Source organism: Chamaea fasciata, unplaced genomic scaffold, assembly GCF_029207755.1.
Source record: "Chamaea fasciata isolate MVZ Bird 193981 ecotype frontalis unplaced genomic scaffold, bChaFas1.0.hap1 SCAF_1, whole genome shotgun sequence".
Classification (NCBI taxonomy): domain Eukaryota; kingdom Metazoa; phylum Chordata; class Aves; order Passeriformes; family Sylviidae; genus Chamaea; species Chamaea fasciata.
The window spans coordinates 101,379,374-101,394,281 of record NW_027094086.1 but is presented as its reverse complement, the minus strand read 5'-3'; the positions used below and the strand labels follow the sequence as shown (position 1 = coordinate 101,394,281).

Genomic DNA, 14,908 nt, shown 5'->3' with positions numbered 1-14,908 from the left:
TCTTGTAGTTCTTGCTACAAGTCAAAATAGTTTTCTCTCTTTTAATATGACAAACCAGTATGTATTTACTTGATTCATCACAAATCCTTTCAGTTAGCTTTATTGGTCAGGAACTCACACAGAACTGGATGCATCAGAGAAAAATTAGCTTTTAAGTTTATTTTAAGTTTACCTTAGAAGCACAGGAACTTTTGACTTGATCTGAAGTAAGTGCAGGTGAAACTGATTAAGTGCTACTCTGTACTTTTCTGATAGCTTCTGCAACTTTACAGTTCCTATTTTTCTTCAGGAGAAAAATTTTTTCTCCAGGAGAAAAGCTCTTGGGTAGCTGAATATTTTAGATTCAATATCAGATGTCTTCTATGATGTAAAAACTTCTTAGGAAGAAGTCAAAGTCAGGTCTGTACGTTTCTTGCTGAATCTTAATAAGCAAATTTAGACTTCAGGAACATGGAAAGGGTAGTCCCTGAAGCCCAAATGAAAGAAGTTTTGGATTTAGAGAAGATTTTGATTAGATTTTCATACAGTGATTTAAAATTACTAGCATAATGCAAAGAATATGCCAGGGTATAATGCAGTATGATTGCTGATGATGGCAGACTAGCAAACTGATTCACAGAACGCTCAAATGTTTTAGGGAACTTAAGGCCAAGCTGAAGTAAAAAAAATATACTTTCTTGAAATTATCGTATGACTCTAAGCTACTTTTCCATGGACGTGTATAGAAGTACTGGACCCTTTTCCATATACATGTATAGAAGTAATTAGACTTTTTCCTCTTGTAAGTTGACAGCTTATTGCATTCTTAGGATATGACAGAAAAGCTGCTCAAAGCTACTGAAGAAGGGGGGTTTTAAAAAAACTTTCACAGGCATGGCATGCAATAACTCAAACATCATGGTGAAACAACCCTTGAGCTCACTGGAACATTTCATTTACTAGGAATCAAAGCAGCTTTACTGATCAGTGTAGTGAAGAATGGATAAAGGAACAATATACCTGAGAATGTGTACTAGCTGCTGAAAATGAACAGCTGCAAAGCCAGGCACTAATTCTTATGGGTGAAGCTTGATGCATATGGACTATGCTTTGCACTACAAATTTACTTCCCTTCTGTTATTCCACCTACTCTATGTTCATTAACAATTTGCCCCATTTTTTATTTTTTCCTCAACTGTCTGTATTAACACAACAGATTACTTTGCTTTTGAGAGATCTATTCGTTTAATGATTCTTTTACCTATGTAATCATGCAGAGTAAATCCTAGCATTTCTAAACACATAAAATTTTATTCCAGTATTATACAGATCTGCAGAGTGGACAACAAAAAATCATTCTTCAGATTCGTAGACCAATCAGCAGAGGACTGGTCAGAGATTTTAAAAGAGCATTATGAATATACATAAACTAGAAATCCAAGTTTCCACAGTAGAAATTATTTTAAGGTGTACTTACATGGGAATAAGGTACAGAAGAATTTATTGCATTAGAGGGACTGCATTTTCCAGTTTTAAAGACAGACTACAGTATATACCATTGTTTTATAACTTAGTATGTTAACTAGTTTAAACAGTACAATATCACGGCAAAAACAGTAATTTTACTTTCAAACTCAAGTTATTAAAAAGCAGAAAAATAACTTGGGAGTTCTGATTACTTTTCTTGAGGAAAAGATGCTTATATTAAATTTAGTCAGCATGCATTACAAACAGATTACATTACTGTGAAGACATTATGAAAAGTCGCTTCCTTTGGATCAACAGATTTGAACAGAACACAGTTCAAATGAAAAATATGGTTTTGTTAACATCCAATTGTCTTATTCAACTTATCTGTTAAATTGCTAAGGCCAAAAGAAACTTCTAAAGATCTTACCTTTGAAATGTCAGATACATTTTTTTCCCTTGCACCTAAATGAAACCATACACTTCAACCACACATAAAATAAGCGTAAAGACCTACTGCTGACATTGAAAAATAAAGTTTCTGGATGAGCTGATGTAGTGGTTTCACGTTTGCTGAATTTCTGTTTTGCCAAATTTAGTGTAGTCTAGTGGTTTGAGTATCTGCTCTCTTTTACCTCTGAGAGATAAGATTTGGGAGAAAAAGGCAAAACAGGCCCCAACTTAAAAGTAAACAGATAGATTTTATTAACATGCACTAAGGAGGAAAAAATATGAAAAGACAGAAAAAAAAAAAAAAAGAAGAAGAAATTTCTAAACCAACCCCATCTCCCATCACAAACTGTCCTTTTTCTACAAACAATGTAAAGAGGCAAAACTCAGAACTCCAGGTCAGTACCACTTATAAAACAGTCTTTCATTCAGTCTTTGAGAGAGAGCAGTCTCTCCTATTGTTTTGGTAACTTTCTACAAGAGAAACAGTCTGCTTGTGGCTTCCAACTCACACAAACGCAGCCCGCCCGGGGAACTTCTGCAGTTGTGGAACCTCCCATACCACGCAGCCTTTCCCGTGACTACATATGGGCCATAGACTCACATATTGGGGTGGCACTTTTAAAGATAAACAACTTCAAAGGCAAAGGATTCTTCACCTCAGGGAACACAGATGCCTTCTCACTTCTTTTGCTGGCAACAGGGGGCTTCTTCTTATGTCTCTCTGTTCAAACCTCTTATGGGATCATCAAATCACAACTTGTAATTCAATATTTACTCAGTAAATCACACATACCTTTGCTCAAAAAATCCACTAATCATCTCCCCAATTCATATTGTCCATGATTTAAACGATTATTCTAGCATATTGTCCTGGGTTGTAGTATAGGATGTGCACAAAGTATTCTATCACCATCTTCATGAACTGTTGAATCCAGGTGGGGCAGTGTTTTCCCAGACCCCCTCCCTCTGGGCCATTATCTTCTGTTAATGGCCCATCAAATAACTCCCTCTGGGAGTTATCTCTGTTTAATGGGCCATCAAGGACCCCCTGCATGACTCATCATCCCATTGTGAGATGCTCTGCCCAGGGGGAGGAACCAAGCATTCTCACCTGGATAAAATCTGGGGTTTGGGACAGTACAGGGGGCCCTTACCCACTGGATTCCCAGAGGAACAGAGCTACCAGACCTTGTTACAGGATCACTGCTTCAGGAAGACCACCTCACCTGGACTGCTTCCATCACTCTGCTCAGGTAGTATTCTGACTCTGTCAGTGGTCTTTTTTATTATTGCATCTATTTTTATTTTACCTTTTTTCCTTTCTACCTATTAAATTGTATCTCTGACTTGGAGCCTCTCATTTGTTTTGCTTTCAAACCACTACACATATTCATATTACAGTCTGTTACTATAAGTCATAGGAGATTTTTCAGCCTAGAACCAAGGCAACTTGTCATCTCTTCTACCTAAGAAGACACTCGTCCTTTACTGACTTTGAGATCTCCATACTGTACCTTTACATGTCTCCAATTTGGTCGTCTCTCTCACTAAGGAAAAAGTTAGGGCTTTGGAAATTTCTTCTGTGCTAAGAAGGAGTCAAATTGTTTCCAGGTCATCTTTTCTTCAGGCTGCGGCTGAGTTCAAGACCACACCAGCAGCACCGATGAGGGAGGTGGGGAGAAACTCATGCCAGGAGATCGGAGCTGCTCAGGCAGTCAGGGATCTCAGCAGCCAGGATCATAAAAGGCTTCCTGCCCACCCCTGGACTCATGGGGGAAGAAAAGGAACACTTCCCCTGGCCCTGGCTGGCTCAGGGGTAAGCTTTAAAAGTTCACTAGATGTTAAACTGCAGCCTCCACCCCCACCCCGGGCAGCCGATGGGGGGCTCGGAGGCACAGCCAGACCAGGGCTGGTTTCCCCCACAGAGGGGGGGAGCAGTGGGGCCTGGCCAGCCCAGGCTGCCCTTCAGAACTGTGTTAGCTTCTCCTCTGGCCAAGGAAAAAAGTTGTCTTGGGCACACTCAGCTTTATATGGGTATTACCAAAAGTCGCCTTCAACTCTCTCAGTGGTCAAACTACCTGCCAATAGAAAGAACTGCCTCCTGATATGTCCCTGTCCTTTCCAAAGAATTCTAAGGTCCTGGCAGGGCACTATTCCATACTCCTTTTCTACTAAAAACCAAACTGTCTTAACCTATGACAGTTGAACATGAGAAAGGCTCACTTTAAACTATTGCATTGTGAAAATGAATTCAGAAATTAACCAGTTTTTAATGAATTACGAATGTGTAAGCAAGGCAAATTGCTAACGTATGGAATTCTCAGTTAACAAATTCGTTAACTCAAGTTGGCACACAGACAACTTCAAGTTCTGAAGAAATTTGATTAATAGGAGTAAGACTCCTATGGGTCTCAAGGTGAACAGGACCCTAATAGACTAAATCAGGACTGAAGTAGATAGGTAAGCTGAAGTCACAGCAATACATTTTTCTTTATCCATATAAGCCTTAGGTGGATCCAAACTGTAAAGCATATTAACTGATAGCAAACACAAATCTCTACATTGCGTGATTTTTTCTTCCCATTTTATTTTCTGTTCCAGAATGAAGTAACAAGCTGAGCAAAGGAGCCATGACATATGAATTGCATAACAAAGACTTACCAGAGAAAGATTTTCACTTTTTGTCACTACCCAAAATATTCAATAAACAGGATAAATTACCAGAACCACTTTTAAATCACAATCAAGATTATATACAGAAATGACATATAATGGAAATATACAGTGGCTCTGCGTGGTCCTAATGGATTTAGTGTCACTGACTGACATGGAGAACTAGGCCACTGCTATTTCTTCATCTCCAGGACTGAACTTCCTGGCCCCCGGTGTTTGGCACTGCATATATTGCAGAACTGGACAGAAGATACCTAAATCAAAAGAGAAAAAAGGAATCTCTCAGAGGAATGTAGCCACATCAGAATGTGTGAAGATGAATGAAAAGTACTAATGCCCTTCTCAACATTACTGCTCACAGTCAGGCTGTTACCAATCAACACAGTCATGGATAGGTGAGGGAAGACAATAGAGAAAAACATAGTAAGGAAGGCTGTTGTGGAGTCAGAAGGCATCACAACTCACCACTCGTTCCAAGGGTATTACCACCACCTGCCAGAAGAATAACATCAAATCTCCTCTATACCAAAAATGAAAAGTCGACAGTGAAAAGCATCACTGATTATCTTCATATATAAAGATGAGAGTAAAGTAACTTGGTCAGCTCCAATAATCACTGGATACCTCAGTCACAGCTCTGCCTTTGGGTAGTGCTCCACAGATTTCCAACAACTGAGATCAGGGCCCAAATACTGTTTTTTGACATCAAAGATGTGTTTATTTTTAGTCTGTGTTTAGCTCTGTGCATTTTATGCATGCACTATTTTCCTTTTAGTATGTCACCAATAACCAAGTATCAGTAACGTGACTGGTCACCTAAAGTCACACAATACAACGTAACAGGGGAAATTTGGCTCTGTTACATGAAGACACCCCTGTATTTATACATACACTTTATGAATATGTATCATATAATACTGATGTAACATTTAAAAATCCTGCCTAACCACTCACCTGCCCCAGAAAATTGAGAACGCTAGACAAATTTTAGATTATTTCCCGCAATAAAATTTGTGGTAAATATTAAAGAATTATTTACTAGTTGTTGGGCTTTCTTGTACAAATGATCTAGTAAATTAAGCTTTTCATAACATATTTAAGTATACATGCTGTACCATATGGCTACAAGCACTTTGTTTACTTACAGATTAAGTGATTCACTAAAGCTATTTTTTTCACTATATGTTAATTTTCAGAGCAAGATACAGAATCTTAAAGACTAGAATTTAATTTTCTATGTGATTTTGTTACCATTTGAATGATTTAGTTTCTAAATTTAAACCCTGTTATATCTAGAAGTTACTTTTTTGCTTTCTATGAATTGAACAAACAAACCAACCCCCCAAACAACTTATGAAAAAAAAAAGTTTTGATCATAAGGATGATTACAAAGGTATTTAAATATTCACTCTGAAATGACTGATTTTTGTCTTTCAGGTCAGAAGCATTTATTATGGTTCACTTGAGAAAATCATTTATTATGGTTCACCTTTTTTCTTGTCTTTGAGTATGTTTAATTAAAGTAAAAGCTGGAATAAAAAAGAATTAATTAAAAAATTAGACAGATTGTATTTCCCATATGTCTCAGAGCTGCATTACATATTCAGATTGCAGAAAGGGATAAAATACTGTTCAAGCAGAAGTGTTTTCTTTCTACATTGGATGAACTTTGGTTTTAGTATCCTTAAATTCCCTTTCCTTGGTCACATACTACTATGTGGTATCATCACAAGTTATTACTATAATCATACAATTCCTCATAGACCACAGCTGACAAGAGAAAATGTGGCACTTTATCCTTGGCAAAGGTGTCAGATGTATTAAGCTAATTCCTTACTGTGTTAGATACGGGTAGGCACTCTCTGTGAAACATGTGTCTGCAGTGGAACACTACCACACTGAAGGACTTGGATGCATCTGGGAAACAGAAAAATAAATTAATTTCAACAGGGCAATGAAACAAATGATTTAGTGGCTACTGCAATATATGCCCACATTCTATTACACACAGAGAAACTTTAAGTAACATCTCTCAAAATGATTTCCAAATTATTCTGGCTTATTCACAAAAACCATTAAGAGTGATGGTTTCAGGTTATGTGTGCCAGTGATGGAATTAGAAAACAATTTTATTCCGTGGCTTAAATGCTGTATACCTTTCCATCAAGAATTTTCCATCTCAGTATATGCTACACGCTAAATTTGGGCAGGGAGAAGAGTTAACTACCACAAAATAATTCAGCTGCTTTGATGAAAAGTTAGCAGAAAAATTCTTGCACTAGTGTGAAGAGAACTAGAACACAGAGCAGTTTTAGAGCCTGCACTGCACATCATGATCCTGAAATTTGGCAACAAGCTGCCTAGGTGCATGATGTGGGATTTCATTCCCACATGAATATTTAGCCAAATTAAAACCCTAAATACAACATCCACATATCTAAAGAATTACCATCTCACTTATGAGCATCATTCTCATTCTACTTTGGCTCTTTTTTCCGCAACACACACACCTCAAAGCATTAGCACATTCAACTCTGCAAGACTCCTCGTCTATATAATGCTGCATGTGATCCCAGCATAGTTGTTTTTATTTATTTATTTAAGTGAAAAATGGTAGAAACCAGATAAACTTTAAGTGATTCTCTCAGGCTGTTAACACTTAGAAAACAAGCAAATGCCTGTACATATGCTTCGTCTTATATATTTTTGCTTTAACAGGCCACGACAGATACTCTCTTAGTAAAACTTCTTCTTTTTAAGACACTCAACAACTGCATTGATATTTCTGGACTATAGTTGCCTTGAAGAATGTCCATCTCCAAAATAACATCCTGAATTTCTAGTTTCACAACTAACTTTAGAAGGTGTTTTAAAGCTAGTCAGTTTTAAGATGTTTCAAATGTGGCACTCATGACTGAAGCCAAGAACTCCACCATTCAGACAAAAAGGACATTCCATAAAATTTTATAATCTACAAATTCAGTGTAAATAATCCAACAGAGGTGGACAAGATTTGATGGCAGCAGCTTAGTTTTATGGTTCTAGTAATCTTTGAGAATATGTATGTTGATGGAATTAAAAGTTGCCTTGAATTCTATGTATTCAAAACAGAAAATAAGGCAGTCAAAGCTGAATAAGAAAGAATATCTGGGTTTACTGCAAAAAAAATGTTCAATTAGACTCTACTCCCGTGTCAGAATTCAAAAGCAAGCTTTGCATAGGAGAATGAAATTTATACAGTGATCATTAAGGGAGATTACAGATTTTTATGAATAAAAGCAAACAGTAGTTCCTCTTAAAATATTACTAAAAAAATTTACAACCTCTTTTTTTTTTTTTTTTCTTTTTCTCTTTTTTCTTTTTCTTTTTTTTCTTTCTTTTTTTTTTTTCCCTAGAAAAGCATCCTACCTGAAGGAAGTACTGGAGATAGACATGATTCACAGATATTCTCCTCTGAAAAACAAAACAGAAGAAACCTAACCTTTGTCAACAAACTCCATGTTTACTTTTTAAATAAAGCAGGTATGAACATACTGCTATTACAGAAATGCAGCTTGGTCTTGAAGCACTTACTTAGGACGCCTAACAGATTCTATTAAAAATTGAAGAGCTATACTGAAGTAGCATTTCTAGTAACAGCATGATAAATATTTAGATCTGATGATGGTAGAACTGCAGGATTGAAGCTGTTTAGGATCAGTGCTGAGGAGACAAAAGGCAAAGTGATAAAAGGAGCATGGGATGGCTGTTAAGTCTGCAGCATTTTGGAGCGGAAGCTCTTGGCACTCCATCCAGTCTGCTTTTGTCTCTTGCTATTAACACTCAGCTGGCGTTAACTACAACACTGCTCACATACTCATTAGCACCTTGCGAAACATTTTCAACTGTTTCTGACAATCTTCTTGTATCTTTTGCTTTGGTTGCAGATTATTACCATCTGATTGTCCATGTTGGCACTAAACAGCATTTTCAGCTTTACGGACAAACTGCAGGCCACAATACATTACTAGCTATGCAGAGATTGATCAAGACAAACAGCTGCATGCTGAGTCTTGTAGTTTTTGGGATACATGTAGTTCCTTTGCAAAGGGGAAATGCATCTAGTATCCTACTACACTAAACAGATAAGGTAAAAAAAGCAGGCTTTCAGGCAGCTTCCAAAACAGTCCGGGGGTATATAAACCAAGCAAGAGTCTTTAAAACCTTGAAATTCGTCATGTTTCCTCTGTACCCACCATCCACTAGAACACCCTTCATCTGAGTTCGATGCATTTTCTTCAATAAAGAAAGAGAATCGGCAACAAGTATCTTTTTGCAGCCTTCCCGCAGCAAGATCTGTTGGTGCAAAGAACATTAAATAGTGGTTGTTGAACAGATTGGCATATCAATTATCTTGACAAGTCACTATTGTGTTTCTGCTGCCAAAGTGAGTGTAAGGAATGTTTAAAACTTTTCAAGGTATTATAAAGGACGCAAAGGAGGAACCTTTTGTTGCCAGCACCTCTGCCTAAATGTAAAGCCCACAATTAAAAAAAACCCCAAAATGCCACAAAACAAAACCAAAAATCTAGAAATAAAATCTTTACAAAGATACTACTATCACAAATTATAAATGTCTTTCTATGAGATGGTGTTAACAAATTACAACAGAGAGGAATTTTTACAGTGACCCTCAGAATTAATTTCCAAACCATGTCAAAACTTCTTCCTGTATCTTTCCTGTCTTCTTCAGAAAAGATACTAGATAATCATAAAACCTTAACAAATGCTGCAATTCAAAATATGTTTTGTTCGAACGTATATTCTGCTGAAGTGTCATTTAATAAGCAGTATTAAATGCCCATGCAGCTAACCAAAGGCCCCCAGTTCATTTCTCTTTAGCAAAAGTCTCAGCTCCCTTTTGACTTATTTGGTATTTTTCATTAGATTGACATGTCATTGCCTGATATGGTTTTGAAGCACAGAAGAAGCAAGGGCACAAAAATTATGAAGAGCCCTATTTTACAAAACTTAATGGAGCAACTTTGGAAATATGACTAATGTGAGTCTTATGGAAGTTTTTCTTCCTCCTCGCAAACTGATGTTTGGAAATTTGTTTTCCAAGACAACAATTCCTTTGAAAAGTGCTTTCCAAAGATACTCAAAGTCAATTATAATGTGACCAACCATACTAAAAGAGAGATATAAAGAAGCAATATTTATGCCTTTCTTCTGATCATTTGTATTACAGGAGATACTGAGCATTCTAAGATAGTGCAAGATACAGCTAATGCAAATACCTAAGAAGAAATACAATAATAGGTTTTACGGCCAGTTGGACACTGTCCAAAACTCTACCTTTTCACATACACATTCTGAAGTAATAAGAACACACTGCTAAGAATGATGCGCAGATAAGACTGCAAATCTGAAATACATTAAGAAATTAACATTGAGTAACACTATGAGCATTTCGAATTGGGCATATCAACAGGTGAATGACACTTTTCCAGTACTAGAGACATTGAGCTATTAAACATTTCAGAGCACCAGCAACTGAATGCAGATCTACAAGACAAACACTTAGACAATCAGTCATTTTTATTTGTTGATAATCTCAGGAACAATCCGGCTATGTCTTTCCCTTGCCAACTTTATCCAAAGGCAACAAAGAATGTAAAATTTTGTTGTAAATAAAGAAAAATGTTGGTAGGTTTGAAAAAAGTGATGCTAGGTTTGCAAAAGTTTGAAGAAACTTTTAGCAAGGACAACTGAATGAGACTGTGTTTCAGAAAGAGTGCTTACCTGATTCAAACTATTCTCAGTCAACAAACTGTATTCCAAAAGTAAGTACATAACTTGGAGGGGATGAGGTCTTGGCTATATACTAGAGTCTCTGCTAAGTGCACTCAGCATAGACAGATGAAATCCCCCCATGTTGAAGTAAAAGGAGTAAAACAAGCATAGAGTCATCGAATATCCTGATCTAGAAGAGACCCACAAGGATAGTCAAGTTCAACTGCCAGCTCTGCACATGACAGCACCAAGAATCACACTATGTGCCTGTGAACATTGTCCAAATGTCTCCTGAACTCTTGACAACCTTGGTGCTGTGACAATGTTAAATGAAAGGAGCAGAACAAAGATACAATGTGAAGATGGAAGTGTGTCCTAGCATTTTTTATACAGTGTGCTAACAGAAAAAAAAACATTAAAAAGAAAACAAAATGAAGAGGGAAACAACAGACATCACTAGATTACTGGAAAACCTCAACAGTGTTTGATGCATTAAAATCCAGGAGTAACAGAAATACCTGATAAAACATGTCTTTTAAGAAATATGCACTTTCTCCCATTATTTAAACACCACTAAGATCTTTCCATACCACATTGAACAACTGTAAGACCTTATTGTGCTAGAAATGGAATACAGTAGGCAGCCATTATTATATAAAATGAAAAATCATGATGCAGAATGCAAAATGTCTGTTCTCAAGGTAATAGATCTCAATACTTCTGTAGAAATTGATTTGAAGTCCTCAAAATGGATAATTTAAGAGTTACAAAAAGCAAAGGAAAGGGAATTTGAAGTCAAGAGACAGGGAACTTCATTAAAAGGGGGGAGAAATAGGTAACTGTGCACCTAAGGTTAAGTTGAACAAGTTAAAACTGACATTGGGCATAAATATGTCATGAAACCACTTCCCAAGAAGAAACAGAATTGAGGATGAAACCGAGTTTTATGTATATTTTAAAAGCATGTAATTGTGAGCAGAAGCAGGACAGTATCATGCACCTACAGAAAGAAATTTTAGGCAGAAATAACACCTTTCATGCAATGAATGAAAACTGCTAAAACCAAAACAGTTATTGCAAAAAAAAGAGATTGTCTTCTGGCTATATTAGGGAACATATTAGGCATAAACCATTCCATTTGATTAAAACAGTCTTGATTTACAAATGCCTAACAATATCTATAAAGAAAAGCACTGCAGTATGCAGTTAATTTGAAAGGGTATACTCAAAGCTCTGGGAAAAAATTTAGGCCTCAATTCATCTTAACCCACAAGTCCAAGTTTCTCAAGGCCAGTTAACCAAATTATTTCAAATAGTATCACTACCACAATTAAAACCACATCATTTTTAGTGTTTACAGTCAAAAGGCACATGTCCCCCTGTGCAAACTGCCACCTGCCCTCTAGTGCCTCCAAAGTGCCTGAACAGCATTTTTGGTTACATTCAGGATCATAACCTAACAATTTTTCCAGGTGCTGTTTCAAGCAGCATTCATTGGATTATCATGGGGTTCTGCTAGTTCATAAAATCTATTATGAATGGATAGATGTGAATTCTGAGAATGGATCAATGTCTATTACCCATCAGATTTACTGCAGGTTCAAAGTGCAAACTAGTAAGTCAATGTTTGAGTAAAAAGGCTAATCCACAAAATCTGTAAGTACTACATCTAAACAAATTGCTTCTATATTTTAAAGCTAGGTGAAAAGGAATCTTAGAATATCAACATTTTTCAAAGATTTATTCTAACAAATGACACAGAAAGAGTGAAAAATTAAGCATTTCTAAAACAAGGGAAGTATTTAAGCCTCTTCCAATACCACAAGCATTTCCTACATTTCATTTGGATACCAACCAAAGCTGAAAAGACACATATTTTATACAATTGGAAAGCATAACAGGCTTGTAATTTACTCACAAGTCTACAAATAAGGAGATTTTACTACCAGCCTTCTTTGGGAGATGTGTGATACAATTCTTTAGAAACCTGGAGAATGGTGATTTATTTGCACTTAAAAAAAGCACTAGGAATGCGTAATTTCTAATAAGTAAGCAGGTTTCTCTTTCAGCCAACATGCCTAATTTATTTATAAATTTATGACAACAACAAAGTAGAATTCAGAAGCAGTAAAAGAGCTTCAGACTACACTTAATTTGATAAATGCTCCTATTAAAATTCAAAGAACTGTAATTTTGTCCTTGTTGTCTATGTCTCCATAACTTTGTTGCTTGTTAATGTTACTGTGTATAAACACTAAAATTAGCATTATTTAAGCAGTAAATAAACTTTCATCACTACAATCAACCAGTGTCATTTGATTATGTACTATGGTTTTAATACATTATCTCAAATCATGACAAAGAGAAAACACCGAAATAAATTATCTTCAGGGGTGAAACCCCCCCCCCCCCAAAATTACTTCAAGATTTAATCCCAATTCAAAAAAACACTTAAATATTTCTCAGCTTAGGGGAATAGCCAGGAGTGTGCTCAGTTTTAAGGTCATGGCAGAATTGAATTTCCTGGAGCTGGAAAATAAAAATGGATGTTCTGGAAGGCAGGCTAATAGAACCCTACTCTTAAAGCAGAGCTGTAATGTCAGAGCAAAAAGAAAATTAGTAGTACTTACTTGTGGGATATGGGGTTATAACTATTAAAGTTGTTAAGGCTTATGTTCACCAGAAGGCCCTGTAGGAAGGCACAGCTGCAGGCTGGACAGCTGGAGGTCAATTGGAGGGTGAGAGAGAGTTCTGACTCATGGACAGCAGACTGCAGCTGAGCCAGCCAGTGGGTGCCCTACTTCTGTTAAGTTTTGGTTTTGTCTGGTTGAGATTAAAGGTATAAAAGGGTGGTGATTTCTACAATAAAGTGATCTCCTTCCCATGCATAAGGGGGTCCATGGCTCTGTGTTCCCCAATGCTACACTTACTTGAAATAGTAGCGTAAGAAAAATGTCATACATGATCTGTGTTTTATTTTTGCCCAAAACAGTATCTAATTCTGCTTTAGAGCTATGCTTGTTTGGTTGGTAGTGATCAGATTTCAAAGGTTAACCGCAAAGCTGAGGTGAGCTTAGAGTAGCATTTAGAACAGTGGCAGCAGTTCCTCTAGTGGGTGGCAATTTTTTAAAGTGAAGCAATCAGTCTGCAATCTGCCAACATTAATAAAAATTATTCAAAGAAAAGAGAATTTAAAAAAATACAACAAAATTTGCATTAGTAGACTTTCTTGCTGGATTCTCTAAGGCATACTGTGAGCCATATATACTTTGGCAGCCTCTCAGTTTGATTTACTTGGTTTTTCTGGGATGTAAAGGACTGTTTTCAAAAAGACAAAATCTGTCAAAGGCACTGCTTTTAACTCCTACCCATATTTCACAGCACACCTAAGTAAAGTTTACTGGTATGGAAACTCAAGAGCATAATAGAAAATTTGCATTTGCATGCTTACATAGGCATATAACAATCTTATCAGGGCTTGCAAAAGGAGCCCACAATTAAACAATATAATGGCACAGTGGTAACATCTTTTGGGAAGCCATCACTATGAAAAGACCAGCACAGTTTTTGTGTTAGGCAGTGACTTGCAAGTCAAGCAGCAGGTTCTCTTTTCACCTGCGTTCCTCCTTCATGGATCTTAGCACAAGATTCTTTTTGCCTTTGAAAATGAGAACAATAAAACTTACATGCCTACGGAGCTTGAGATCCAAAAAGATGAAGGTCCAGAAAATCCTAGCCAATGAAATTTGTATTTCTGAGTGAGTTCAAAATGTCTGGTATGTTTCATGCTACACATCAGGAGGTTTCTACCAAAAGCCAGAGTTGTGCCAGGCCAGAAAAAAGGTCATAGACTTCTCAGCATGAACCTACGCAACACGTGCAGAGGTACGTATGATCAGGCATCATGCAAACACACCAAAGACTAACTTTAAAACAGCTAATAAGGCAACAATAATGGTTCTGCTAGGGCTGAACTGCCCTCAGCAAGGAGAGGCTGCTTAGACATTGTAAGAGATAGTCCAATGTCTATGGACAGAGACTGAAACCCCAAGGACAGAGACTGAAAAACCCCAACACAACAGTTCTGGCCTGGCTGAGGTGGGATGTCTGCCAAGTGTTGCCTGCAGGTGTGTTCTCTGGACCAAGGAATTGGCATGCATTCCCATGAGAATCTGTGCAGAAACAATGGGCAGGTCATGGTGGACTGGTGTTCTTGCTGCTGGACTGGCCTGTCCTGTATCTGTTCCCTCAATAGACCTTGTACCGATCTCCCCACCTCTGGCCAACTGCCTGTTGCTTTGGAAACACTGAATTAAAACACATAAATAGACTCCCGAGGTTAACCAAATCTCCCATGGAAGAAGATGGATCTATTGGGGGATGGCCACGAGAACTTCGTCTCATCTGTTGGTAGCTATTCCCCTCTCTTTCTCTCTCTCTATTCCTTGTCTCTTTCTCTCTCTCTCTCTCTCTCTCTCTCTCCTCTATTGCATTACCATGCTGTGGGTGCTCAATAAAGGTGCATTATTTTGATTAAAACTGTAATTTTCTTGTGTCTTTT

The 14,908-nt window shown here is 37.2% G+C and overlaps 1 protein-coding gene across 4 annotated transcripts in view; it reads right to left on the bottom strand.

The window, feature by feature from the left end:
* Window positions 1–1,060: 1,060 nt before the first annotated feature.
* VPS41 (VPS41 subunit of HOPS complex) overlaps window positions 1,061–14,908 on the bottom strand; it is a 113,076-nt gene continuing 99,228 nt past the window's right edge. For 3 of the 4 annotated variants that reach the window (XM_066191154.1, XM_066191172.1, XM_066191182.1), the window contains 4 exons: window positions 8,808–8,907; window positions 7,981–8,025; window positions 6,410–6,489; window positions 1,061–4,826 (listed from right to left, as the gene is read on the bottom strand). In XM_066191154.1, coding sequence (XP_066047251.1) covers window positions 4,746–4,826; window positions 6,410–6,489; window positions 7,981–8,025; window positions 8,808–8,907 — 306 coding nt within the window. In that variant the 3' untranslated portion in view covers window positions 1,061–4,745. The remainder of the gene's footprint in view (window positions 4,827–6,409; window positions 6,490–7,980; window positions 8,026–8,807; window positions 8,908–14,908) is intronic. The other variant, XM_066191164.1, reaches the window with a different exon arrangement.